Source organism: Triturus cristatus, chromosome 7 (genome assembly GCF_964204655.1).
Source record: "Triturus cristatus chromosome 7, aTriCri1.1, whole genome shotgun sequence".
NCBI lineage: Eukaryota > Metazoa > Chordata > Amphibia > Caudata > Salamandridae > Triturus > Triturus cristatus.
Window position 1 is genome coordinate 1,097,823,888 of NC_140590.1, and position 27,531 is coordinate 1,097,851,418.

Here is a 27,531-nt window from a genome sequence, read left to right on the forward strand (position 1 = left end):
AATTCTCAATCCAACGTATTTTGTTGCTTCTTTTATTCAAAAGCGTGATTCAATGATGAATGTTGAACTTCACATTGCATTTGCATGTAGTAGACAAGCTCGAGATTTGGTGTTTCCGATGCCTTTCGGGTGTATGCTTACATAGCATTATGCAACATAGGACCGGCGTACCTCAGCAATCAAATGTATTTCCACCAACCTACCAGGAAACTCCATTCAAAATCCCTCTCCCTAGTAGCCACTAGACGCATCCTCCAGACGAACACCATCCCACCAAGTGGCTAAGACCTGGAACAAACCTCCCCCTACAACCTCTCGCACTTGCCATTGCTCTAGCAGTTCAGGAAGGATCTCAAGACCTGGATGTTCAACCAATAGGAGAACATTCAACATGCGCTCCCAGCACCTCAAGACCCTCATGGTGATGAAGCAGTGCTCTACAAATCCTAATTGGTTGATTGATTTGATATCATAAATCTGATTGTATTTGATTTTCTGATATAGGTATTAGCAAGATAAACAAAAAGTTTCAGCCATTGCTTCTATTGTGGTACAAATATATGTCTTTTGTGCATCCAGTAATTTACACTGGCACATACATGATCTGGAACTGTAACAAAGGAAATAATGGTTCTGGGTACTAAAGCAGACTCTGAAGTAGTGGACTAAACTGGTGGTTATGGGTACTAAGGCAGACTCTGAAGTAGTGGACTAAACTGGAAGTGCCATTTCAGAACTGTTTGTAAAATCTTGAGATTACGCACTGATTTTTTTGAAAAACTGTGTTGCAAGAAAAAACTGTTAGCTCAATTTTTGTCCAAATTTTCTTGACAGTGGTTGCCCAGTAAAGATTCTTAACGGCTCAATTGATCTTAGTTTCTGTGAGGTACTACACCCTTTTTATGGACAGCAGTAACTCGGAGATGTGTTGTTCATTGGATGCTAACTGTGCTGGTGGAACTCCTTCTAACATCATGAGGTTACTGGCTGCATTAGGTTACTGTCACATAATGGAATATGAGTGATTTGGTATGGGGTCCTCGAAATACTTTAAAGAGGGAGAACAAACTTCTGTTACTCTGCTGCTCACAAACTTTCTTTCTCTATCAATTACAAACTACAGACCTAGTTATTCAACTCTTACACCAGACAAATATGGATTGGAGCAGAAAAGACTTTGAAAAGCCAAAAGATGAAGAGTGCAGCCAACAGAGCCTTCTTCCCTTGTTTTATCTGCCCAAGTCAAACCCTGAGGTGATTCATGGCAGCTGAGACAGAACTACATTCAGGCGGAAATGCAGGGATTTAGTAGCTAATTTTTAAAGTCAAAACTATTAATTCTGAATGAAATAAATGGAAATCAAATATGTAAAAAAGCAACATCAGAATCCCCTACATTTTCAGGATAGCCAATGCCAGTATTTCTAAGACAAGCACATGACTTACGGTCAGAGGGCAAATCAAGGAACCTCCCACACCAAAAACAGTACTGAGAAGCTCTACTCCAACCTGTAACATAAACAAAGAAAAGAAAACGTTACAGGAATCCATCCTCTAAGGCAAAGCTTCATACATCAAAAAGATAATACCTTCACCTTTTTATATCTGTACATTTATTTTAGTACACATGAAAATTGGATTCCATAAGACCTCTTAGGAGAAGTGCTTGTTGCACATAATACTTCCATGCAAAGGAGAATCATTTCAAATTGAACAATTAAATATACATTTTTGATATTACCTCCTGGCGTCTAATAGGCCAGTACAGATACAAGTCAAGTGGCCTAATGATTCAGGACAATTGCACATGAGCAACACTTTTGCTCTTGCTTATCAAACTAGGGCCCAGATGTGCGACCATTTTTTGTGGCCACAAACCGGTAATCGCCCATTTGCGACCGCAAAGTCGGTCTGCCCTATGTACATACCCTATTTTGCGTTTCAGTAACCTATGATCGATTCACAAAATTGGGTTTGCGACTCGCTGTTAGGAAGAGCAGTTACAAGGGTGACCCTTCCTAATAGCGAGTTGCATGTAAGATGTAAGATTGTTTTGCAGCCGCAATTGCGGCTGCAAAACACTAACAGTTTATCACCAGTTTTAAATGGGTGGTAAGCCACTCAAAAAGGGGAAGGGTCCCCAGGGGACCCCTTCCCCTTTGGGACTGGCACTGAAAGTATATTTATAGAGCAGGCATTGGTCCCAGGGACTATTGCCTACTTACATTTAATTTGTCTTTCTTAAATGCATCTCTTTTTCCTTTCAGGAAAACAGGCTGCATTTTTTTTAAACTACTTTATTTAAGAAAGCAGTAACAGACATGGTGATCTGCTGACCCCAGCAAGCCACCATCCCTGGGAGTGCTAGCCATTCCCAATGGGGTCGCAAATTGCACCTGCCTCATGAATATTAATTAGACAGGCAGTTTGCGACCCCATTAGGAATCACAAACAGTGTCTAAGTTTGAGACTCTCAAATAGGGTCGTAAATCTGGCCCCAAGTGTTGGAAAGTATAAAAGTCGAAAAGGAAGAAAATCCTAAATCACAATAGTACCTAAAATTGGCACCATACTTTGATGACTCGCACTAGAATATGTTTCAGTCAAATAACAACAATTCCTAATTTCTCTGCATTTCTGTAAGTACACTACAAATGAGACTTGTTTAATTATTTTTTTCAAATTGATTTGAACGTTTGTTTTTGATAGACTTCTTAAAAAATCCGGTGTGCCAAGATTATAGTTTACAAATAAAGTAGTAAAGTATTGTTTAAAGTTGAAACAAGTTAACTGATCACCCCTTCACATGATTGTGCTCCCAGCTTAACCTTGAACATGTGGACTCTGCTCTCTCACAGGACTGCATTACTTGCAAGTACATTTTGTGGCGTAAAATAGACTGCCCCATACAGGATACAAAATGTGACCTTAGCCATGAAGGCTGTGATAGTTTCTGCCACGTTTCTACTCCCTTATTTGGTAGAACAAACATTGGTACAGGTAATTGGTTGTGCCTTTCAATGGTGTTATCCTACCTTTTTTCTTTGCTGGTGCTTTTTGCCAATTCTGTTGTGCATCCACAAAAAGAATAAAACATGTCTGCTTGCGGGACCGCATTGGATGTCTGTATCATGATGCATCATGATTTATTTTCATTTTTGGAACATTTAGTTTACTGTTCCAAGGCAAGAAAGTAAAAAAGGACAGACAGGGCGGGTAGCAACATGTTAGCTGGAGGGGGAGGGAGCAACACGGAAAGTGAGGTGATGGGTATTTGAGGGAAAAGCAGCACACAACAGAGATAGCAATAAAACAGATGCACTACCATGGAGTGGTGACAGAACTAGAAATAAGAAGTTCCCTAAGTATGAGCAGGGGTAAAATGCAAGACATCCAGTCAAAAGGATGATAAAAAGCTGTGCTCCATGAGATGTATAAACACAAGAAGAGATCAGAAAGACGTCAAATGAGAAGCAAGCAAATGAGGTTGAGAAGAAAGCCAACCAATGGCTGAGCCACATGTGCTATAGGTTCTGCTATTGTCCACCATAGGTTTCCGACAAACAGATTCCTAAAAGCTGCCTATAGGTGAGAACTAGAGGCTGGAATTCTTAATACATTTTACAGTCTCGACTGCAAGGCCCTGCAGACGGAACAGCGTGTTGAGCAGTTAGAGTGGACTAAGGGACGCTTTATGTAATTGAAAGAGGAGGTACTGTGAAATGTACTCACTATGAAATGTACTGTATAGGTATTTTCCTCCTTAAATTTCACGTATTTACAACTTGAGGCGTAGGGGGAAAAAGATTATGTGTATGCTAATGTGCCAAAGCTAGGATTAAAACCAGTGTTTAAGTAAATTCACCAGATCCCATATTTTTCTGTTGCCTAAAAATCATATTTCATTAAAGCAGCCACAATTAATCACTCCCAATATCAGCTACACTTTCTATGGAACAAATAGGTGCTTGAAAGTAAACTGTAACAGTTGTGTTGCACCATCCTAAGATGAAGTGTGCTGTGCTTAGGGAAGGCAGAGCGGTGATGTTAGAAATGGGATTTCTGGTTGGCTAAGGCTTGCGCCAAAGCCAGGCAGAAACCCCCACTCTAGTCAGGGCAAGGGAGGTACACGCCAAAGATAACCCCTGGTAACCCCCTTGGTAGCTTGGCATGAGCTATCAGGCTTATCCCGGTGGCCATGTGTAAAGCATTTGCGCACGCACACAGCAACAACATCTCAGGCACACTACAAAAGGAACTCCACACAAGGTTATATAAAAAATAGCCTTTGTATTGTCATAAACACATTAGTAACATAATCACCCATTTACATTGTGCCAACCGGCACTAGGAAATATTTACAGGTGATTATATACAAGACGGGGCCAATTGGGCCACGGTCAGAACCATCAGATCGGGTAAGTAAATCTAAAACACAACCAGTAAATACTGGTACCATAATGACCTAAGCAGTATCACATTAGACATGAACCCACACTAGGCCCAAACCTCATCAGCATAAACACCTTACGCAATGGGCCTCACCAGCATAAACACATTATGCACTAACCCCATAAGCATAAACACATTACGCAAATAGGCACTCCCCGAAACATCATAACATGACATTAGGCATAAACACATTAGGCCCAAACCTCATTAGCATAAACCCAGTACGTATTAGGTATCCCCAGCATAAACACATTACCATAGATATCATGGGCCTAAATCATTCTTTTGGCAACACTCCTCGTAATAGACATATTACGCAATTTGGTAGAGCCTGGTGCTCTTTCAACGTCACCAAACTGCCCCCAGGCAAACTGGCCTTCTCAAAGGGCTTGAATGCCCTATGTCCCAATGTCAGGGCCGGCTGCTCATTCAGCAGAAGAAAGTGCGCACTGGCACTGGCCTAAACGTTGCATCTGTCCACTAGTTGCTGGGCAGCTGTGGAAAACTGTAGGCAGGGGCACTCCTGTGCCCTGAGTCCCCTACTAGTACTCTCTCCTAACCAACATGCCCACCGTTGCAGCTGCCCACTGTCCAGCGGGGCAGCTGTTGCATAACTGGCCAACACAGGGAGAAGCATGTGCCCTTCTAGACCCACTATAAACAATTATGCCAGTAACGTTGGAGCAGCCCACTGTCCTGGCGGGACTGCTCAGTCTCTGTGCCCCAACAACAAAGAGCCATCCCTCACCGGCTCTCTGGGTCAGGAATGCCCCCCACTCACCGGGTCTGCTGGACTCCTCCTGTGTCCTCCCTCCAGCCATCTCCACTCCCTGGGATCTTCCTTGCTGGCGGGACTGGCACCACTTCTCCCGGTCTCAGGCGGCATTCACAGGAGAGCCCCCGCTCCTCGGGAGGTCTCGCTCTCTTTTCCTGGACTCCACTCTTCGCATTGCCCGGTCACACTGCTGCATGTGGGGCTCCCTTTACACAACAGGAGCCCCGCCTGGATTATGGCACGGTCGCTTCTCCTCTCTACTCGGGCCGCATGATCCACTGGGCAGCGGGTGGGTCTCTCTCACTCATGAGAGCCTCGCTGGGGGATCCGGCTGCACTTCTCTTGCAGCGCGGGGCTTCCCTTCACTCCTGGGAGCCCCGCGCTGCATTGGCATCCCCGGCCACCTTTACTCTTCACTCGGGCCCCCTCCTGGGACCCGGGACTTCTCTTTGGTGCTTCGGGAGGTGGGGTGGGCTCCCATTCTCCCCTCGCACCAACACAGCCACAACGCCCGGTCCTGCCGCCGCCCAGCCGACGTCGCTCAAGGATTGCCTGACTTCCGGGTCGCATTTGGCAGCGGACCGGCGGTTTCCCCTCGGTGACTTTTCCTCCGCAATATGGGGTAGACTCCTGTTTTCACATAAAGATATTAGTGGGGTGGGCACCCACCGTGATGGCAGATAGGCGGGGTGGGCACCCGCAAAATACCTCAAAATGCAGGGTGGGCTCCTGCCTCACTACTGCAGCACGGGGGAATCCCTACGCTGGGGATTCCCTCTCTCCCTCTCTCTGCAGCGGTGCACTGCAAGGCCCACATGTTCTTCTCCCCTGATCAATTAAGATATAGTGCTCACGAGGCGCTAGGAGCCACAGCTCTTTGGCAAAGTGCCTGTAGTAAAAAGCATAAGTCAAGCAAGATGTCTTTAAAGATGAAAAGAGCAATGCAGGGCCCAGGGAGGCAAGTCCTCATGGTAGCCCCCCCTGGGTCCCAGCAGCAGAATGCCCTGGCAGGAACAGCACTCCAGAACTGAACAATTTAATGGGGCCACAGCCTCTATATTTATACTTAATTTCCCTTTGTGTCACAGCTCAGGGTTTAGGGATACCAGTTAGTACTGGTATAGGGGTGCTTTGGAGCACTTTGTTTTGCTCAGCTCCTCTCTCCTTTGTCAGGTGGGGCTCGGTGATTAGACGCACCACAGGGGGCGGAACCAGCATTGTGGAGGGAAGGCACAGTCCTATTCAGGTCCCTGGTGCAACTCCTCCCTCCCATCTGTATGCAGATCTCTCTATTCACCACTGGGCTGACTCACCCTGGCTCCTGGAATTCCCCACACCATCCAGCACCTCTCAATCACAAGCCAGACATGCACTCCACATCAGGAAGCACACAGAAATGCCAACTTCTAAAAGTGGCACTTCTCCACCAGTCACCCTAAATCTGCGCACACCATTGCGCAGCATTTATTCTCACGTGTTCGCACATACTAAACCCAACCCTGCACTCCTCTCATACCAGGAATTACCATGGACACACATATCCCCCATGCATTCCTATGGGAGGGCAGGCCCATCTCACCACACATACACAGAGAGCGCACGCACTTTACACTGGACCACAGTGCTAAAGTGCTCAGAGGCCTAAAATCACCACCACCAGGTTACAGAAAAAGGCTAGCAGAATGCAAACAAGTTTCGGGGTGAACCTGCCAAAAGGGCCAAGTCGAAAAGGTGAGTACTATGTCTAGCTGCAGGATGTCTCAACAACTTAATACTCTGAATGCTCACCACTTACTATGAAGAGTGTTAGAAGTTAAGAGTTCAAATCTGCCAAGCATCCCTCGATGTTGCAAAAACCAATTGCTATGTAGTATGTGCTACTATCATGTTTTTATAGTGCTCAGAAATATGCAAAGTGCATTATAAAAAACAAGTTATAAGTGTGCATTGACAGAGGATCACTGTCTCTATAATGGGTTACAGACATGGCAGGTCTCAGTGTGGTTCATTTGTTTTCTGAAACAAAATTGTCTCATCTTTCATATCTGTACAATATGGACCAAAATAATGTGTCACAAACATAATTGACTGAATAGATGAGTGCTGAACCATTTTGAGAAATTTGCTTGGAAACTCATTGATCCTGTTTAGAGGCGTAGGGGGTCACATCTCTGGTTCTTTACACTATTGCATAGCTCATAATTACTCCTATCACTTTATGTTGACGAGTGCCGGACTAGCGTGCCTTGACCATTCAGTGTGTGGTTTGACTTAAACATAAAGGTACAGCATACTTTTCCCCCACATTCTCACACTCCAAATCCCTCTCTTCCCAGAAAACATAAGTTATACTGAACAGAAGCTCATTGATATTTACCCTGCTCTCCACTTTCAATTCACAGCTAAGATGTTTTGAATAGTCTATAAGACCCCTGATCAAAAAATAAACAAGTGAAGATTTCTTCTCTTAGTGTCAAAAGAGTGGGAAGCACTATTTGACCTGGGAAGAGTTTTGCTACATCAAATGATTTTAGAGTCATAAGGTCTTGATGCATTCTAATAATTGCCTTTGCTTATCCTTTTCTTGTGGAGTGGGAGTAAAAGGATGTGCTGGTCTAGACAAGTGCCTTATAGGTAAAGAGGTATATTTGCTTGAGGTATGAGTGTGTATTTATCCAAGAGAAACCCAGCACACACATTGCCAAATCCAACTCACAGCTCCCAGACCCAACCAGCAACTGGACAATGCATTTATCAGAGGGGAAGAAAACAAGAGCGGAAAGATCAATTAAGAAACCAAAATAAATAGAGATAAGAGGAAGAGAGGCACAATGGAGAAGTAAAAGCAGAATAATTGATGTGGGAGAAAGAAATGGGAAAACATTTAGAGGAAGGCTAATCAAAGAGCAAAAGGTGCACTGAGACAGGGGTTTTGGACATTAACTTTGTTAGCAGCTTCTGATTATCTTGGACAACTTGGTGGGATCCTTGTGACATATAGAAGAGTCATTTTGGTCCCACTGACACCACGGTTACACATGCACCTAGAGTCCCTTTACTTTAGCTCTCTCCTCCCCTAAGGACCTGGTTCTTGTTCCACTTCAACAGCACCCTCTGGTACCTGGGTTCTGTGCCACAGACTTTAGCACCTGTCTGTTTTTTTTCTAGCAAAGGAAAGTGCAGAGTGTGTTATGTGGTGGGTGTCTTTGCATGTGTTCTATTATCTCATCGGCCTGAGTTCTATGCTAAAATTTCTTGTATAGATGGTAAGGTGGGAGGAATTCTATTTTGGTCAGTTGATGCTGGCACCTTGGAGAGGGCTGACACCATGTTGTGTCACCGATAAAGCTAATTGGAAAACCTACCCTAGTGTGCAGTGGCATCTTTTCATCATAACATCATAACATTTTGGCAATGAGAATGGGATGTGGAGAAAGGTGGTAGACATAACCTGGGTGGTCCTGCAGATGTTACTGCGGGAGGCAATGGTATGGTGCTGATTGGACTGACACCGGATTGGATTTGAAGTGCCGAGTGGACCGTCGTCAGTTTACGTTTGAAGTTGGATGAATATTTGGGAAGTATTCAACGCAAGCCCAGGTACTGTGTTTTTTTAAATACCAACAGGAAGGTTAATTTTCAAACTCACGGATGGGGTGAATGCTTGAATGCAGCCGTGAGAGCACAGGCCTGGAACTTGCTGCTGTAATATAGAGTGTGTTGCCTGCATTCTCTGCATCACTCAAGGAATGCAATCTGAGTCCCTGATTTAGCGCGTCGCTGCAACACACCTTACGCTGCACAAGACCGTATTTTGCCATCTAACAATGTAGTGAATCAGTCACAGTGGCATAAGATGTGCATTCCCGGAAGTAGTGGGCCATGGCAGTGTTGTGCATACATCGTTTGCAGTGATTTGCACACCATTTCAACATCATTTGAAGGTCACAGAAATCCCCAAGATGTGTTTCAGCTGGCATGGCTGCTCACAGTAACATTATAACTCCACTATTTCTGTAAATCAAACGGGGTTGCCACCAATACCTTGGAGGATTGGGTGGAAATGATGGAGAATTTTATAATAGCATTGGCTGGACATGACTTTTTGCCAGCAAGGAAGAAGGCATTATATATAAGTGCACAAGGTAGAAAGGAGCAAAGGATTTGTAAATATTTGCCAATAGCTGTGGGACCCTATGGCCAACCCATTGCTAATGTGTCCATAGAGGCAATTAAACGCCTTCGGGGGCAGGTTAGCAAAGGAACTCAATTTGGTCATGGTACAGTATACGTTTTTTACTCACCCTTAGGTAGAACATGAATCGATAGATGAATTTGTAGCATGACTCAGAGAGCTTTTGATCAAATGATGCTTTGGCACTATGACAGATGAGTTGATTCGGAACCAGCTCATTGTACAGTGCAAAGACAAGGAAATTCAGGAGAGGTTAGGGGCAGCAAAGAACCCCTCTCCTAAGGAGGTGATGGATTTGGCAAAGGTTATTGAGGAGCCTTAAATATATCTGAAGGAACTTAACGGAAAAGAGAAAGGGGGTGATATTTCCGTCATTAATGATGGAAGTCATAATGGAGAGGAAGAGGAGGATTTTGTTGTGAAAAAGAAAGATGGAAAGGGAACAACAGTGCCCACAGGCAAAGGTAAAATTAAGGAGTGCTCTAGGTTAGTTGTACATATCACATTGCAGATTCAAAGCGGTGTTTTGCTATCAATATAGCATGCAGATGATGATGCAGAGGACACTATGTGTATGTATAAACACATACATATATATATATAAAACAACAAAGACACTAACATATGGAACAAGGAATGTAAATCAAAAGTGGCAGTGGTGCAGGAGGCAAGGAACAGTGATTATAGTGATATAATACTAGTTGTAGTGAAGGCACTGTTGAAGAGTATGTGTGAGAAAGAGGTGGATTTGCGATCAATGTAAACCATCATTCCGAGGCACAGTGGAGTAACGTGACATTGTCAGCAAAGGATATCAATCCTGGAGGATATCAAGTGGAACCCACTGATATTTTGAGATACATGGAGGGGAGCATGCACTATGGGATGCAAACAATTTTAGGGTGGATGTATCATTTTGACGTCAGTATAGTAATAAATCCCAGAGCAATCAACCAAATAATGGTTATGGAGGATGTAAACTTGAGTGATGTGCTGGACGGTGCAGAGAAGTTGTTTGGAAACACCCTAGGAGGCTTGAAGGAGTATGTCCACAAAATTATGTTGAAGGAAAATGATGTGCTAATGCATCAAAAACGTCATAGAGTACCTCTTTCTGTCAGAGGTGTCAAGAGATTCTGAGTGACATGCTAAAAGAGAGTATAATTGAATCTGGATAGGTTTGACAATGGTTATCTCCAGTTGTCATTGCCCAAAAATCTGATGGCCATTTGAGATTCTGTGTGGATCTGAGATCCCTCAACCAGGAGATAGTCATGGAGAGATTTCCTCTCCCAAATATTAGCAAGCTGCTGGTATTGGTGAAGGATGGCAAGTATTTTTCAACCATGGATTTGAGGAGTGCTTACCATTAAATCAAGTTGCATGAGGATTCCTAAATGTTGATAGCCTTTCTCACTACAGAAGGGACGCATCAATTCACTCATATGCTGTTCGGTTTAGCGGCGGCTGCAAGTGTATTGCACCGGATGATGATGAAACTATTTGAGGAGGTGAAAAATGTTATCTATTTTCAAGATTATATTCTAGTCATGGATAAAACTGTAGAGCAACATAACTTCACGTTGATGTTGGTACTGAAGAACTGGGGAGAAATTGGTATGACACTTAATAGAGATAAGAGTACATTTTTGACCGAAAAATAGATTCACTTGGTTACACTATATACTATGATGGCGTCAAACCTAAATGTTCTTCATTGAATGCAATGGGAAAGGTACCTGCTCCAACAAAAAAATATAATTAATATAATTTTCTGGACTCATAGAGTACTATGCCAAATTTGTTGACAGATTTGCGTATAAGACGGATTGTTTGAGAAAACGTCTTTGGAAAGTGCAAAGGTTTGTGTGGAGGGAGGAATAATATGTGCTTTGAAAATATCAAATCAGAGATTTACAATGCTGGAATTTTGTCTCTGTTTAACAACAGTTTTAAGTAATTTTACCTTATTTGTTTAAGCAAATACTCTGGGTGGTGGGGAGGTGTCTCTCAAATAATGGAGGATGTAACATTTCATGTGCTGTTCTGTTTGTATTAACAATTGTAAATGTTGTTTTATACCTGTTTAAAACACACTAAAGTGTTAGCATTACTACAACTTTAAACTTACTTTTAATGTGCTACCATTTTATTACCAATATTGTATGCTGCTGTTTTAGCCTAACTGTTTTAGTAAGTGTTGCCTTATTCTGAAGGTGCACAATGAAGTGAGAGATCCAGAAATTAATGAAGTTAGTTGTTTTATCATTGCTTACTGAAACATCTCAAGGCTTTCTGGTGTTCTTGTCTGCAGAAGTGCCCATCACCTACTCATAAGTGACTATCTGTACTCTCTACTTTACCAGGTGCATTGTGCTTTGTGGTTGAGGGTGGCCTGGAAGTCATCTTTTGCCACGATTAAGGCTGTTTTGGTGCTGCTGAAGTCAGACTGCATGCCATCTAGAAGTTGTTGAAGTTGAAGGAGGCTGAAGAGTTGCTTGTTGGTCGTTTTTACCAAGATGTTGCTTGGCTGGAAAGGGTAGCAGCGAGTTGGGTCAGTAGTTGCTGAATTCACTTTAGCTGCCAGATTGTTTTTTAATTTGGGAGTTGACTTCTGCATGTTTCTAACTCTCCAGGAATGTTGAGGTTTCGATGGAGGAGTTGATGATGGATGTGAGCGCATAGCTGATCATGGTTTCTCCTAGGTTATAGATGTAGTGGGGTCATGGGTCTATGGGGCACCAAGAGTGGACTTACTTCATGATAGATGCAGAATGCCTTGGATTTCATTGTGCTGTATCAGTAGATCAATCCTTGAAAGGGGTCCTAATATACAGGCCTCCTGGTGCAGCTGGAAATTTCTTGAAATCCATCAATGAGGCAATCTCCCCCCTGGTTCTCAGATATAATCACTTCTTGGTTTTGGGAGACCTTAACATCCACTTGGACTTACCCACAAAGCCCAAGGCTATTTCCTTGACCGAGTCCCTTGCCATTTTCAACCTGTCCCCTTATATTTCCCATCCCACATACATTAAGGGACATACCCTCGACCAAATGTTTTCAAATTCTGAGATCGAGGTGCATCCGCCCCTTTCTTTAGTGTGGTCAGAACACCACGTTATCGGTTTCAATGTCTACAGGTTTGCAAGGAGTCACCAGTCCTCAGTCACGAAATGGGTAAATACACAAAGACCTTTCCATCGGATCACTCCATTTGCTTTGAGTGATGCACTGGAAAACCACCCTCCATCACTTTGTGGTGATCCTGAGAGTGATGCTCTCTATCTCGAGACCTGGGTGCAGCACTGCACTCCTGCGCTCGTCCCTATGCCCTCCCACTCCCCCAAGATAGCCAGACTCTCTGCTCTCTGGTTTAATGAGGTGCTGAGGCTGAATAAAAGCTCCTGCAAATGCCTGGAAAGGTTATGGCGCAAACATTTTCATTTAGAGGATACAATTGAATACAAACAGCCTTGAAGGCCCACCACACTAAAATACGGGATGATAAAAAAAGGTATTTTGCAGCCAAAATTGAGACCTTGTGCAATAAGGGCAAGGAAATTTTTTAAATTGTGAAAGCCTTTTCCTCTCCATCTTCTGTCGACATGGCTCTTCTACCTTCCTTGGACTGGCTAACCAACTTGCGTCTTTCTTTCACAATGAGCTCAAGACCATTCTGGACCCCTTCGCCAGGGGGCCCCCAACGGACTCCGCCCATGCCATCATTTTAGCTCCAGTGGCACCCATAGATGGCCAAACACTAGTACAGTTTCTCCCACTCCTACCGGAAGTGTCCTTGAGGATCAAAAAAAGCATGAAATTCAGCTCCCCCTTGGATTCCTGCCCAGCCAATTTGCTGGCCTCTGTGGCCAAGTCTATCAAGCCTTCATTGAATAAAGTCCTTAACTCTTCTCTGACGACTGGCCATGTGCCTGTCATAATGAAAAGCGCTAAAATTCTCCCGCTGCTAAAAAAGCCCTCAGCTGACCCCTCGGTGTCAGCTAATTATAGACCCATTTCACTTTTGCCTTTTTTCTACAAGACCTTGGAGAAATACGTCAACTCAGTGATCTCTGACTACGCTGTCAGTTGTGTTTTAGATCCATACATAGTACAGAGACAGCTGTTCTTGAAGTCTCTGAGTGTATCAAGGAGAAGTTCGACGGGGGGGGGAGCCATGCTTATTTTATTGGACCTCTATGCAGCTTTTAATACTGTGCTGCATGATAGACTCCTGAACAGGTCGCAGGACTGTGATCTTGGCGGCACGGTTCTGAAGTGGTTTGCCTCCTTCCTGGAGGACGAACACCAGGAAGTTTGGACTCCCCCTTTCGCTACTTCCATCCCTACCCTGAAAGTGTGAGTGCCTCAGGGCTCAATATTGAGTTCCACTCTTTTCAACATTTACATGCCTCTCCTGGCTCCTCTGGCAGAAGCGTGCAGTGATAAAATTATCTTTTACGCAAATGATACGCAGCTTCTGTTCGCCTGCGAGAAGGGAGCAGACTTCAAAGGTGGAAAGATTAATCTATGACTTTCGAAGGTATTTTCCTGGCTGAGGTCGAACCAGCTTAAATGTAACCCTGAGAAATCTGAAGTAATCTTTTTTGTCTCACGACCCGTGGATGAGTGGAAACTGTGATGGCCATCAGATATGTCAGCTCCACTCTCCGCTGTTAGCACAGTCAAAAATCTAGGCATCATGATGGATAGCGCCCTTTCAATGAGAGCGCAGGTCTTGTCAGTTGCTGGCTCCTGTTTTGGGCTATTACAGATGCTTAGGAATTTCCTTTCTCTCTTGCCTCTTTATCACAGGAAGACTGTTGTCCAGGCTCTGGTTGTCTCCAGACTGGACTTTTTTAACGTCTTGTATCTAGGCCTTCCTGAATATCTGCTTAACCGCTTACAGGTGGTCCAGAACATGGCCGCACGGGCGGTTCTCCTGCTCAAACAAAGGATTAATATTTCTCTTCACCTGGAGGCCTTACATTGGCTTCCCGTAAAAGAGAACATTTGTTTTAAGGCCTTGGTTCTCTTCTTTAGGGCACTGCAGGGAACCGGTATGCAGTACCTCAGAATGAAAGTCACCCACTGTGTGCCTCCTAGAACCTTGAGGTCCTCCACACTGACTTTGGCTTCTATTCTTAAGATATGCCACGTCCGCACAGGTAGCCGCTCCTTCCAAGTGCAGAGTGCACATGCCTGGACCCTCTTACCTTTGACACTCAGGCAGTTGTCCGATGTTAACATATTTAGGAAAATGCTCAAAACTTGGCTTTTTTGGAATTAACCCCTGGTCTCCTGCCCCGTGGGGCAGTAATAGGTCTCATTGAGACTTTGAGCGCCAGGATACTCTTTCTGAGTAGCTGTGCACATTATAATTGCTCATTCATTCATTCATTCATTCATTCATTCATTCTTTCTTTCTTTTATAGAGGTTGTGTCTTCATTGGTGAGTGGGCTTCAGTTGGTTAGGTGTTTGTCCTTGTTGGTGGTGGTCCACATCTGGTCAGTGAGGTCATCTGGGTGGGGCTAGGGATCAGCGTCCCTGTATATCTTCTCTTTTTTATTGTGTGAGAAATGGTAGATGTTGTTACAGAGCTAGTGGGAGGGGGTAAGGAGGTTGGTTGAGGCTGCAGGGTTGGAGAATCCTTTAAAGATGGGGAATACTTCTTTGCAGTTGTCAGAGCTGGTTTCAATTCTCAATGCCGGGGCCCTTTTATTTGATCCCCTTGGTTGGTAACGGGGAGCCTGAGTGCAGGTATGTAGTTGCTTCTGTTGAAGGATTCCTGGCTAGTTCTCCAATTCCTCTCTATATGCATGCAGTAGTGTTTGGATTTCCTGAGGTCATCTAGCTTGCTTGTTAGTTCTCCTTTGTTTGATGATCTTGATGGGTACAAAGGTATTGGTTCAGTCAGAAATCCATCAATTGAATTTTCTTACGTCATTGTCTGGGTTGTTGGTTGTGACAGGTTGGTTGTATTTGACGATGCTGAGAGCGTCCACTTCTGTTATTTTGTTGAAAATAGGGTCTAGAGTGTCTCCAGTGGTGTGCATTGGGCCCTGGACGAGCTGAAAAGGACAATGTTTTTGAGGCTTTCAGCAGGACCATGGAGGTGGGTGTCTCTGGGGTCATCCAGGTGGAAGTTAAGGTCACTGAGAAGGATGACATCCTTGTAGATGATGGGGAGAGGTGCTATGAAGTCTCTGATGCAGTTGCTAAAATTGGTCCGGAGTCCGGGTGATCGGTACATGAGGCATCCTTTGATAGTGGTTTAACCATCTGTTTGTAGTTTGAAGTGCATGTGTTCCATGAACAGTGTGTTGGTGTCTGCAGAGGTGGTACATTTGATGGTGTCCTTGTGAATGATGGTGAGACTTCTGCCTGGATTGTGCAAGTCTGTCTTGGTGCACAGTGTTCTACCCCATTGGGATGGCTTTGGCGATGTCAGGTGCAGATGCTGGTTTGAGCCAGGTTTCAGTGAGGAAGAGCAGGTTGGATGGGTGAGTCTCAAAGAGGTGCCAGACCTCAATGGCATGTCCGCAAAATGGGTGTGTGCTAAGAATCATGCACTCGACTTTTAATGGTGCGTATGTGGTGTGTGGCATAGACTGTGTGAGGGTGGCACATGTAGAAGTACTGCAGTAGGTGAATTGAGTACAGGTGAAAGGTCCTACTGTGATCTGTGGTGGGGCACTGTAGCAGTGATTGTGGTTTTGTTTTGGGTCAAGTGAGTGAAGGGTGTCAGGGGTATTGTTGTGGTGGGCATGGTTGAGATGCAAACAGAGGCATGCTTGCTTGCGTTGGTTGCACAGCTACTGCTATTAAGTAGGTCCCTGGAGTGGGAATGAGCACAGGGTGCAGTTGGTGGGTCTGGCTAGGGCAGGAAGAAGATGCTGAAAGAAGACAAATGACTCGGGAGAGCAGGTACTAGCTGTGGAGGCAGGAAGAAAAAGTGCAGGTGGGTGGAGGGGCTTTAGGGGCAAGAGATATACAAGAGAAAAGGTAAAGTCAAAAACCAGCGCAAGATAAGTAAAAGAGTAGAAGAGGGAGAAGGTGAAAAGCGAACATGTTGCAAAAGAGTTCCAACAGTAAGAGAGAACAAGAGTAGAAGGTGGAAAAGTGGAAAAGTTTAGTAGTTGTCAAAGAGCACAAAAAAGCAAAAATCTCCTAAAAGAACCCATAAAGAACATACAAGAGCACAGAAAGACCACGAGAGAGCCCAAAAAGCACACAAATTAGCACAAAAGCACACAGGGAGGGCCAAGGGTGAAAATAGAGAAAAGTCGACAATGACAGAGTGAGCAGACAGTTTGAGGGGGAGGGCCAAGAGCCCAGAAGAGGCAAGTGAGGGTGAGAGAGGTGAGAAGATGCTGCAGGAAGAGCTGGTTGGGGTCCTCAAGGTACAAAAGCCATATCTGGAAGGGCTTCGACTGGTCGGAGGATCAGTCCTAGGTTAGTAGAAGGGGGGAGTGTGCCTTGTGATGTAGAGCATTTTATTAAAGTTTTAGTTTGAAAAGAATTGTCAGCATTTAACATGCATGGATTAGAAAGACACAGACTGCATTAGCTTTCAACATTCATTCAATAAATCATAGGACCTTTAAAGGCATATTATTATATCGCCCACCGGGTCCTAAAAATGGATTTTTGGAGACAGTAGGCACCTTACTTGAAGAAGGATTATGTCTAGAATCCTACACAGTAATGGGTGATTTTAATTTTTATTTAGAAAGCCATTTGGATTCTGATTCTAATCGGTTGGAGCAAATTATGGGGGCTGGAGGGCTTCAACAGTTGGTGAAGGCCGATACGCATGAAAAAGGACATACCCTTGATGGCATATATTCGAACAACCATGATCTTGTCTATACTTCAGTCCTTCCCATCTCACGGTCGGACTACTTTGCCATTCAGTTTGAATTGAATGGCTATGGGAGCCAATTAGCTAATACTAAACCAGCCCAGGAGATTGTGACCAGAGCCTGGGGAAAATTGGATATTAATAAATTCGGAAACTCCCTCAGTAGCTCGATGCGATCCCCTCCCATGGGAGTGGAAAATGCCGGAGTGGCCTATAATCAATGGCTAGCCATATCTTGCAATCAACTAGCTCCTAGGAAACAGTGGAATCCTAAACGAGCCTTACTGTCAGCTCCCTGGTATTCGGAAGAACTTAGAGCTAAAAAATTGGATTGTAAATTGTTAGAAAGGGCATGGTGAAAAAATTATGGTGAAGCAGATAAGAAAGAATACAAACGCTGCATCACTATTTACATACAATTGTTACTGGAAGCTAAAAGAAAGTTTTTTTTCAACTCAGATAGCATTGGCCAAGTCCAACTCAAAGGAACTTTTTAGCACTAAAAAATTGTCTATGCCAATTGCCCCCAGGAGCCATAGTAATCTATCATTTTGCAAAAAAATTGCTAACTTTTTTAAACATAAAGTTGAAATTATATTTTCCTCCTTCACTGAAGCCAATAAAATGGCACAGTTAAACTCTAATATGAATAGATCAGGCAGGAGTGGTCCTTCATTGGAATTTGACCAATTCTCACCACTGGAGGTATCAGAGACAATTAAGGTCCTGACCTTGATACGTTCAGGAGCCCCTAGTGAACCCTGCCCTGCCTGGGTCATTAAACAAATACCTGAAGTGATAGGAATGGCCTTGACTCCCCTGTTAAATGCTGTTTTTGCATCTGGCATATTCCCTACAATCTGGAAGCAAGCTTCTGTTCTCCCACTCTTGAAGAAGAAGAATCTGGATCCAAAAGACCCCAACAACTACAGGCCAATCTCGCGGCTCCCTTTTCCTGCCAAAATCTTGGAAAAGGTGATGAACATCCAACTCAGTGCATTTCTCCATTGTAATAACGCTCTGGACCCATCGCAATATGGGTTCAGGGCAGATCATAGCACTCAGCTGGCTCTGTTGAAATCCACTGAGGAAATTAGAGAGGCCGTAGATGGAGGATGTAGTGCGGTACTAATTTTATTAGACCTGTCCGCGGCCTTTGACACGGTCCATCATAAATTATTGATGGACCGGTTGTCTGAGATCGGTGTTGAAGGCCCAGCATGGATACTTTTACAATCCTTCTTAACTGACAGGTCTCAAACTGTGGACCTGGATGGTAATCCATCTAAACCATCTACACTCCCTTGTGGGGTGCTATAGGGCTCTTCTCTTAGCCCAACCCTTTTTAATATATACGTGGCACCATTGGCAGGAGTTATGATATCTTTTGGCTTCCAGCTCACCTCATACACTGACGACACACAAATAGTGTTGTCATTGACTAGGGGAGGTGAGAAAGAAACTGGGGACCGCTTCCATGAATGCATGAGTGCAATATCTTGTTGGATGCCCTCCAATTGCTTAAAACTTAATTCCAACAAGACCAAGGTCTTAAAGTTTGGGAATAATCCACAAGTGTGGACACCGGACTGGTGGTCGGAAGAACTGGGCTCCTGCTCTATACCCACTAGGAAGGCCAAAAACCTTGGGGTATTAGTGGACAACAAACTCACCATGGATGATCAAGTAAGCATGGTGACCTCAACTTGCTTTATGATTCTTAGAATCATAAGGAAAATCAGGATCTTCTTGACCGAGAGCAATCTCAAGACAGTAGTCATGGCCCTTATAACATCACGTTTGGACTATTGTAACAGCCTATATCTGAACATACAAAAACAACATATGTATAGGCTCCAATTAGTCCAAAACGCAGCGGCCAGGCTGCTGTCCGGAACACCTAAATGTGTCTCTGTGAAAGGAGAGCTTAAGAATCTATACTGGCTTCCGATAAAAAAGAGCTCGCTTTAAGGCACTCTGTATTGTTTTTAAGGCCATCAATGGAATTGGTCCTGAGTTTCTTAAGCAAAAGTTCCACTGGTATGTTCCTGGTAGAATGTTACGATCTACCAGTGCTAAACAAGTGCAAGTCCCCATGTCAAAAAAAGTTAATTGGGAAGGCATGAGTTTTACTCTTTGTGCCTCGAGAGCCTGGAATGAGCTTCCCTTTTTTCTTAAGACTGCCCCGGATGTTCTTTCATTTCAGAAGGGCCTGAAGATATGGCTCTTCTCGCAGTAGTACTCTTTCAGCTTCCCCAGGCAACCAGTACTTAGCGCCAGGACACCCAAGGGTAATCGCCCGCTCTACAAGTGCAAATAACATAACATAACTGGCTTTCACTTTTTGATCAATCTCAAGTAAACTTAGTTTGATGGAAATGATAATCACATGACTGAGCTAGCTAGCATAGTTGAAAGTACTATTAGATGCTCAATATATTCAGTCCTAGGTAGGATTATTGTTGGCAGACAAGTTTGCGTGATAACTCAAACATTTTAAAGTAAGTCCACTAAGCCAGGTATGGGTTTTTATGTACATGCTATTTCTTGAGTTTTTCTTGTGTACTGTAGTAGTATTTGTAGTGAATGTCATATATAAATAACAGTGACTATCCCTATTAGCCTTAAAACTAGAAATACCTGAGGTGTTTCAGCTATGTCAGTCCCTGTTGAGGATACTGTAGCTGCACCTTCAAGCATCACAAATGTGGTGAGATTGTCATCAGTGAAAGATTTTTAAGTTTTAAGAGATGACATCAGATTTCTCTCTGGACTGTGCCATTCACAGATAAAGTCTGAGCTTAGTTTTACAATTGCTAGGGCCACAAGGAGGGTGGTTTAATTTTGGGCTTGTACTTTTGGAAGTTGGAACAGAGCCAGGTGGCTTCTCTCAATTGAAACACCTTCTATATTGTTAAAACAGTTTGATTTTAAATTGCTTTCTTAGTAAAAGAAACTGTGAGTCATTTAGAATGTTAACACATATTGAGATTATCGTACTCCTGGTCATTTAGAGTCAACATATTCATAGTTGTCTGAGAGTCAGTGAGGATTAAACCACCTCATTACTAAATTGATGCAAGCCAATTCCCTTTGCTAAAATCCCAAAACATTGACATCAAATCTAGGAATAAGCGAGCCTAATTAACTTTTATTTAAGCAGCACAGGCTGTCTCTGTCTTTTGGTTTGCCAGCATGACAGTCATTGGCCTTGGAGAAGCACTTAGCGTACTTCGTGTAATGAGCACATGGCAATGCTCATCATATTGCTCCACAATTGATCAGAACATTTAAAGTAGAAACTTCTAGTCCGCACATAGGCTGCTGGTGATGACACAGCATTCCATGATTCTACCAATACCCCACTCTGTTGTCATATTAGAGTGGTTTGGTACAGCATTATTTAAACAGCTTGTTTTTCAGGCCTGAATCCGTGGCTTTTGTGTAGAAATTTCAGCAATAATGTGGTTTCCCGTATCTTTCTTATGTGTCTTGTGCAGGTCCTCTTTACTCTGCTCTTTCTGCCTCCGTGTCTCAAACATAACAGGTCTTTTAAAACAAAAATTTGAAAAGCCTTATTCACAAACTGCATTTAGTAGCATGAAAGGATTACTTCCATTGTACTACTTATTTACTACAAAATGCATCTCACAATCCTACAGGTGGAAATCTGCACCACCATATTTTTAATGGTGAGATCCCCACATGAGTAAAATTTGTATTTAGACAATAATGTGAGAGAGACCAGGAAGTGTGGCAGGAAAATGGTGAATGCCTACAACAAAATAGTAGGGATTTGTGTAGGGACACAGTTATACAAACAACCAGTCACAAAATAGACCATTACTATTCAGAGGCAGCACTTTTAAATTAACTACGGCCTAAAAGACAACAAAACAGTTGTACATTTAATCCAGTCCCACCTTGCAGTATGTCTAGTACTACTCAAATGTACTGCAACATATTGCCTTAGAATATAATGGTGACAGGGACTTAAAAATCACCCTATTGGAAATAATGTAAATAATTAAATTATTTTGACTTTCAATGTAGATATATGTATTGGAATTACATTTTAAATGGTTATTTTAGATTTAAATGTAAACATCCTATTGATAACTTAGAAAAAAGCAAATAAAAATACACTTTAAATTTTTTTAAATTAATTAAAAACATATTTACTTATATTTTACTATTATTACCATTTTTAAAATGATACTTATCATGAAATAATATATATAAATTAAACAATATATTTTAATTATTGAATTATTTTATGAACAGTTAATATGTTGAAACATGTTATTTGATTAGTTCTAGGTTAATAGTAGTTATTTAATTAATGAAAACATGTTTTAATATTTTATTTTTTTATAAATAATTGCCAGTTATTATTTTTCCCTATATGTATCATAGGGACTTCCCCACACTGGTGGTGGCGGAACTGTGTCCGCTTACAAGTGAAAAAAGCTACTAGTACTAATTTTACACTCGAAAGTTCAATCTTAGATAGCTCTACCCAACACTCCTATGGTTTAAGGAGGTGGAGACTTGTAGGTCTGTACTAAGGTGTACATCTATACTTGGAAAAGATTGCTAGCAACAAAGTATAGATTTACACCTGGGAATTTGCATACATTTATACATGAGTAAATATACATGTGTAAATGTATTATGTAAATAGAGCCCTAAGTGTCAAAGTTCATATGTTTTAAAGAGTGGTGACTTTCACAATGCAAATGTTCACTATCCATGAGATTATTCTTTATTGTAAATGCAGCAGTATGTGAAAATGATGCATTCATGATGCTTTCTTTTGTAATATCATGAGGTTAACTTTGCACAAAATTAGTATTCTATTATTGTAGATGCTTTAAATTATGTGTTATTCAGGACAAACAACCAAACTTAAGACCTCAATGGCTGAGGCATTTACGGTACCCAGTAAATAAAATTACCCATTGTTGAGGTATTCACATGACCTGGTAAGTGCCATTGCCCAGTGATGAGGTACCTAAGGGGTGAGGCAGATATCTACTTATTGAAGTTTTTTTTTACTTGAAATGAGGTATAACATGGAATGTATAATTAATATATTTCTACATCAATTATAGTGAGGTAAGAACTCATTGAGGGTTGTGGCAGTCAAACATTAGAACGAACAAAAGGACTTGGATAGGACTGTTAGATGTACATCTACTCATCTTAGACATTATGGATGGTGGGGATTGTGCTTTGTTCATGTTACTACATTTCTTGGAGGCCCTTACCAAGGTTGATCACAATATTCTGATTAAAAGAATAAGGGAGTTGATAGAGATTGCTGGGGGAACAGATACATTGGTTCAGTCCTTTTTAGGGGATGGGCTGGTCAGAACTTGTAGAGGAGATACATCATTCTTCCAAGAAAAGGTCATGTTTGGGTGCCTTCATGGCTCTTGGCTGACCCTTACCTTTCTTATCTTACGTAAAACCATTACATGAACTACTATGAGCATCAAAAGTCAAATTCCACAGATATACCAAGGTCTCCTTAATATTGCTCTATATTTGAAAATATGAAGTAAATGCAAGTAAAAAGTGATGGAGTTCTCCCTATGGTATAAGTAAAATCATTGTGTTAGGGAGCCTGTGTAATGCATACCCTAGTGTAACACCAACATGTTTCTGCCTCCACACTTCCTACAGAATGATCCCTGCCTCTCTGCTTGAATAGCTAAGAGATAGTACTGCACCAAATGTGCACTTGTTGATTTACATTCCTCCTTTAACTCACATGAAATCCAAAGGCTGACCTTCACAGAGAGAGAATTCATAATTCTTATGATCCAATTTTGAGAGAGGTTTGCAAGTAAAAGAGACCCTGTGAGGTAAAGCACTGTCTTTTCAACTGCATATTGCAAAAGTTTAGTCAGAGCAGGACTATTTTCAGATGCTTCACTTGCAAGTCCATTGCAGCCTGTCAAAATGCCAGCAGCATACAAAGAAGGAAGAAGGTTGCAGCTAAAAGGCAGCCTTAAAGCCCTGCAATAAATGTGTTTTTCAAATTGTGAACACCTGTGCAGATGCCCTAGCAAATAACATTTAAAAAAAAAACATTTTTGTATAACTACTGAAACCCCTAATCAAAAAACAAATCTAAGGAAAATAGAACTAATAAAGAATGGAATGCTTGAATTAATCTTAGCCACTGGCAATTATTGGTGCATTTTCCAGTCCATCGAATGTTGATCACCATGCAACCACAGGCAGGATCTAGCCATATACAAATTAGCCTTGGTATTTCTACAGTGAGACAGTCCAGTTGAACTAACATGCTATGTCCCCTATAAAGGTGGCCATTCGGACAGGACTATTCCCATAAAGCAGGAACAAGGATGATTGATATATAGCTGATCTGTGTCTGAAATGGCATCAATGTTGTGTTTTCAAGTCAAATCAAATAACTTTATTTTGGAAGACTGTGCTATAAAAGTATGCAATGAAAAGTAGCACACAGTGTGAATTAATAAAATATTAAAATCCACTAGGCAATACAATCAATATAAACTAATTCTATAAATAGATATTTCATAATGAAATAAACAGCGCCACAAGATAGAGAAAGTGGATCAATTCATAAGCGAGATGAGGGTTGGGATTCCAAAGCATACAGTAGATCTCACAGATATCATCAACAAAAAGACATAAGAACCTAAAATGCAAAAATACAGTACAGTGCATAAAACATTACATTGCCTAATTTACAAAAAAGCCTCTGGTGATACTAAGGAGAAAGTAGCCTTCTTCTGAGGAATCACATGCAACCCAAAAATGTGGCAACTGCACGAGAATCTGATCTAAGAATTCTTAATGCAGTACTATGACTACATGTCCCCAGCTACTTGCAAAGAGGCTTGATCCATTCTTGATACAGGCCAGCATAGGCTGGACAGGTGAACAAGACATGGGCTATGGTTTGATCAGCATTATTACAAACAGGACACAGAGCAGAGTTATCATAAGATGCCCATTTACAGGTAAACGCTTTCAATGGTTGAAAGTAGAGTTTCCTGACCAGTGGGACACTTATACAGTCCCAACAGTGTTCCAGGACACTAGTTATTTTAAAATCAAGAAACCCTTCTGGCAACATGGCTCTGGAATCTATAGCAATGTTACTCTGCATAAGCCAAGACCAATATTGCTTTTTCAACAGCAATTTGAGACTGAATCTCCCAGAGCTCCTTCATGCAGAGTTCATGTTAGACTTGGCTTTTTCAGCGTGTTTGCCCCCCAGACTTTTTTGCTTCTTGGCCTCCTGTTTTTGACCCTGTTTTTGTTGGTTTTAGGACTCTGGGCACTTTACCACTGCTATCCAGTTCTAGGGTGCAAATGCTCTCCCTGTAAATTGTGTTTATGGATTGGTGATTACATGATTGCCATAAATGATTTATTTACTGGTAATTCCCTAGTGTAGTGTACTGTATGTGCCCAGGGCCTGTAATCAGATGCTGCTAGTAGGCCTGCAGCACTGATTTTGCTATCCATATGGGCAGCTATATCAATGTTACTCTGCATAAGCCAAGACCAATATTGCTTTTTCAACAGCAATTTGAGACTAAATCTCCCAGCGCTCCTTCATGCAGAGTTCATGTTAGACTTGGCTTTTTCAGCGTGTTTGCCCCCCAGACTTTTTTGCTTCTTGGCCTCCTGTTTTTGACCCTGTTTTTGTTGGTTTTAGGACTCTGGGCACTTTACCACTGCTATCCAGTTCTAGAGTGCAAATGCTCTCCCTGTAAATTGTGTTTATGGATTGGTGATTACATGATTGCCATATATGATTTATTTACTGGTAATTCCCTAGTTTAGTGTACTGTATGTGCCCAGGGCCTGTAATCAGATGCTGCTAGTAGGCCTGCAGCACTGATTTTGCCATCCATATGAGCAGCCTCTAAATGTAACTCAGACCTGCCACTGTAGTGTCTGTGCACAGTTTTGTACGGCCATGTCCACATGGTAAGTGCACCCAGTTGCCAGGCCCTAACCTTCCTTTTTCTTACATTGAAGACACCCCGAAGGTAGGCCCCAGGTCGCCCCAGGGTCAGGGTGCAATGCATGTGAAAGATGGGACATGTACTGAGGTGTAGGACATGTCCTGATAGTGAAATACAGTGTATTTTGTTTTTCACTATTGAAAGGCTATCTGTGTCATAGGATAGAATGGGAGTATACTTATAACATCTTATACATATAACTTGCTTTGGGACAAGATAGAAAGATGGAGTTTATCATGCCAGAACTCAGAATATAAACATGAATATTTTAGTAACGATGATTTTTATATAGTGTGTTTGAAAATACAATTTTTAGAAAGTAGGTATTTTTATGCTTAGCCCACCTGTGTGCCTCTGTTGGTTTGTGGATTGACTGTCTGGCTTTGGAGTGACAGGGGCTAGAGATGTGCATTTTCTCAGACAGCCACTGGGGGGGGGGGGTTGATGTGTGTCCTGCCCTTCCTGAATAAGTCAGGACTGGACTGAATAGACCTGGGCTGCATTCAGTCTAGTGGGAGGTGTTTTCACTATCACCTGAATAGGCCTGATCTGTATTTAGAGTGGTGGGAGGAGATTTTCCTAGCACATGAATAGGCCCTCTCGGCCTTGTACAATGCTGTCTCCACCTCCTGCCAGGAAATTAGACCAAAGAGGACAGAACTGGTTTGGGACCAGTACAGATACTCTGAGCCCAAAAGAACAAAGAAAAACTGAGTATAAACATTGGGGCCCAGACCCCAGAAATGTAGATTACTGCTGAACTAAGGAACCTGCCAGGAAGAAGAGCTGAAAAAGCTGTCAGGAGGAACTGCTACTTTGCTGTGTTCTCTGCTGTGTTGGCCTGCTGATTGCTGCTTCTGTCTTTAGCAGGGAATGGACTGGATTGTACTTTCATCATCCAGCTGTTAGAGTTCTCTCCAAGGGCTTGAAGTACAGCTTGACTCTTGTTGGAAGTCTCAGGGAGATAGAAGATTTCAGAGAATCAAGAAACCTGCCAAAAAGATGAGCTGGAAGAGCTGGACTGGAGGAGTAGTGCCCCTTTGCTTTGTTGGTGCTTTGTTGGGTTGGCCAGCAGTTGCTGCTTATGCCCTGGGCAGTGAAAGGACTGGGCTGAACTTTCTTTACTTGTGATGAGTATCTCCAAGGGCTTTAAGTAGAGCTTGCCTCCTGTTCTGAAGTCTCAGGGACCGCAAAGACTTCACCGACCTCTGGGTTCCTCCTCAGGAACCATGGTTTAACTTGCCACAGAGAGGGAAAAGCAACCACCTCCATCTCTGTGTCCTGAAGGCACCGCAGAGTGCACCAAGACATCTTGCACCACAACCCTGGTCTCACCATTGAATACGACTGCCACCGTCGCCATCCAAGCCATGCTTGCACCGTGACCTGTGGGCACTGTACTCCGCACCACCTCACTTCAGTACACCACACTGGTCTCACCGATGCCATTGCTGCCTGCTGACTTGGACACCTATAAACGCATCATGGCTGGGGGCACCGCTTTATGTCTCATGAGGCACCTCCTCGTCCCACACTGCAGTCTGGGCTGACCGGTGCCAGCTCCCGCTAACCGGCTCTGTCACTTGCACCATGACCTGTCAGCACTGCAATGAGCACCGCCACACTCTGCATCGTAGCCCTGGTATCAACAACACTGCTGGACGAGCATCACCGAGCCGCTGCCTGCAGGCACTGCACGCTGCACCGCTATACTTTGTATTGCAACCACAACAGTTACCACAACTGACTCGCGCCAACGTGTCAGCTACAACAAAAAGGTACTGTTCACTAGTCTGCCAACACATGGACTGGAGTGGTCAGACAGAACTGTTGGATTCTGTCATTTTCGGTATCGCGGACCGACTCCAAGGAACTGAATTTTAAGGTTAATCTTGTAAAGTGCATATTTTTAAGTACTGTATGGTGGATTCTTACCGCTTTTGTCTTTTTTGACTATCTAAAGTATTGGATATTTTTCAAAACTTGTGTGGTGTCCTTTTGTAGTGTTTTCACTGCATTACTGTTAGTTATGTGCAAATGCTTTACACACTACCTCTGAGGCAAGTCTGACTGCTCATGCCAAGCTACCAAGGGGGCAAGCAGGGGTTCCTGACTAGGAAGAAGGGTCCCTACTTTGACAAAGGCACAACTATGCCAACTAGAGACTCCCATTTCTAACAGTTCAGCATTTTTTTTACTATGGGT

The 27,531-nt window shown here is 42.9% G+C and overlaps 1 protein-coding gene across 1 annotated transcript in view; it reads right to left on the reverse strand.

Moving 5' to 3' along the window:
• The window catches only part of LOC146811153 (uncharacterized), a 224,270-nt gene that overhangs the window by 115,090 nt on the left and 81,649 nt on the right, over positions 1-27,531 (reverse strand). The window contains exon 7 of the mRNA XM_085618217.1: positions 1,447-1,509. Coding sequence (XP_085474343.1) covers positions 1,447-1,509 — 63 coding nt within the window. The remainder of the gene's footprint in view (positions 1-1,446; positions 1,510-27,531) is intronic.